Source organism: Glycine soja, chromosome 3 (assembly GCF_004193775.1).
Source record: "Glycine soja cultivar W05 chromosome 3, ASM419377v2, whole genome shotgun sequence".
NCBI classification, from domain to species: Eukaryota; Viridiplantae; Streptophyta; class Magnoliopsida; order Fabales; family Fabaceae; genus Glycine; species Glycine soja.
In genome coordinates this window covers 31,887,497-31,889,817 of record NC_041004.1, presented here as the reverse complement: position 1 = coordinate 31,889,817, position 2,321 = coordinate 31,887,497, and the positions used below count along the sequence as shown (strand labels likewise).

At 32.7% G+C, this 2,321-nt stretch overlaps 1 protein-coding gene across 1 annotated transcript; it reads left to right on the top strand.

The window, feature by feature from the left end:
* The first annotated feature begins 841 nt into the window (after window positions 1-841).
* Window positions 842-1,927, top strand: LOC114405139. Its single transcript, XM_028367788.1, has one exon. It carries the CDS (start codon window positions 842-844, stop codon window positions 1,925-1,927), a length of 1,086 nt encoding a protein of 361 aa, XP_028223589.1.
* Window positions 1,928-2,321: the final 394 nt, after the last annotated feature.

The window sequence follows — 2,321 nt, the reverse complement described above, 5'->3', positions numbered from 1 at the left end:
TTTTCTCGCTGCCTTTGAAGGGTTGATGTGCCTTGGGTCCCTCGCCTCTGATTTGTCCGTGTTTAGTGTGGTTCCACTTTGTTCAAATGCCTTTAAACTTTTTACACATTCTTTCTCTTTCTCTATATTTGTGTTGTTATCCGTTGGCTTTTTCTTTGTGTTGTTGATTGTTATCTGCTGGCTATTGCATGTACCCCAACACCATTTATTCTTTATTTTATTGTAAAAAGAAAATTTCTCTTTCTTTCTTTGTTATCCGTTGGTTGCTTCTTTATTTTATCCATTGGCTCTTTCTTTTTCTTTGTGTTGTTAAAAAAATATAAAAAACAATTTTTTTTTATTTTATTGTAAATCTTGTGGCAACATTCTTTTGCAGATGCCATTAAAAAATTACCTTTCTTGTAATTTTCTTTATTTTCCTATTTATTCTTAAAAAAACTATTTGCTAAGGAATTAAAGAAATAATAACATACATATTGCAGAGGGAAAAATTGTAATAGATCACCTTTACATTAACTTTTTTTTGTAAATTCAAATTTTGAATGTTTCAATTCATAAACATTTCACACATGTCTATGAATTTGAATGTTTCTTTATTTTCCTATTTATTCTTTAAAAAATTATTTGCTAAAAAGGTATCTAAATTGTTTAAAAAATAAAAAATAAAACAAATAATTTACAAAAACTAAAATTATTTTGAATAGTCCTGTTTTGAATAAAATTAAGCTACAACATGGCCAGTAAGACAAGAACAACATTGATTAGAAATTGCTTTTTGTTGTTTGTTTTTTACTTAGAAATTGTTTACATTCATTTTTTATCTTTTTAAATTGTTGTAGAGATGAGTGCTTCTAGTCTTAGTCAAGCTAAAGAACAAGATGATGATACCAAACCTTTATGGACCTATGTTACAAAGATAAAAAGTGTAGGTGGTGGTGGAAATTATGAGATAAAATGCAATATTTGTGATTTTACCTTTAATGGGTCTTACACTAGAGTGAGGGCACACTTGTTGAAGATGACGGGAAAGGAAGTTAGAGTTTGTCAAAAGGTAACAATTGCCAAACTTATAGATTTGAAGAAGATAGACAATGAGGTTACATTGAGGGTGGAGAGGTCAAAAACAAAATCTGTGTCATTGCCTCCGATTTCTACTCAACACCAAATGGATACAAACACTCTTGGTGTTGATCCAAAAAAGAGAAAGACATCAACTGTAGAAAATGTCTTTAATTTGCAAGCTAGAGAGACACTTGATCATGAAATTGCTAGGATGTTTTACTCTTCGGGGCTGCCTTTTCATTTAGCAAGAAATCCTCATTATAAGAAGGCATTTGCCTATGCTGTCAACAATCAGATCAGTGGTTACCAACCTCCAGGTTATAATAAATTAAAGACAACATTACTTCAAAATGAGAGAAGACATGTGGAGAATTTGTTACAACCAATTAAAAATGCATGGAGCCAGAAGGGTGTGAGCATTGTTAGTGATGGATGGAGTGACCTGCAAAGAAGATCTCTTATTAATTTCATGGTTGTCACAGAGAGTGGACCTATGTTTTTAAAGGCCATCAATTGTTCAAATGAGATCAAAGACAAGGATTTCATTGCCAAACATATGAGGGAGGTAATTATGGAGGTTGGGCACTCAAATGTTGTGCAAATAGTGATGGATAATGCAGTCGTTTGTAAAGTAGCAGGTTTAATAATTGAGGTTGAGTTTCCTTCCATCTATTGGACTCCATGTGTTGTCCATACATTAAATCTTGCTTTGAAGAACATGTATGCAGCCAAGAATACAGAAAAAAACAATGTTGCTTATGAGGAATGTTCTTGGATCACCCATATTGCGGATGATGCAATGTTTGTGAAAAACTTTGTCATGAGTCACTCTATGAGACTATCAATTTTCAATTCATTCAATTAATTGAAATTTATATCCATTGCTCCAACAAGATTTGCCTCCACTATTGTAATGCTCAAGAGATTCAAGCAATTGAAGAAAGGACTCCAAGAGATGGTCATTAGTGACCAATGGTCTTCTTATAAGGAAGATGATGTTGTCAAGGCTAAATTTGTGAAAGATACTTTGTTGGATGATAAATGGTGGGATAAGGTTGATTATATTCTTTCTTTCACTAGCCCTATCTATGATGTTCTTAGAAGAACGGATACGGAAGCTTCATCTCTCCATCTAGTATATGAGATGTGGGATTCAATGATTGAAAAGGTGAAGAATGCCATATATCAATATGAGAGAAAGGAAGAGAGTGAAGGATCAACTTTTATGAGGTAGTGCACTCCATATTAATTGACCGTTG

What these genes read in the sequence shown, in the direction of transcription:
- LOC114405139 (XM_028367788.1), top strand. Translation starts at nt 842, where the DNA reads ATGAGTGCTTCTAGTCTTAGTCAAGCTAAAGAACAAGATGATGATACC.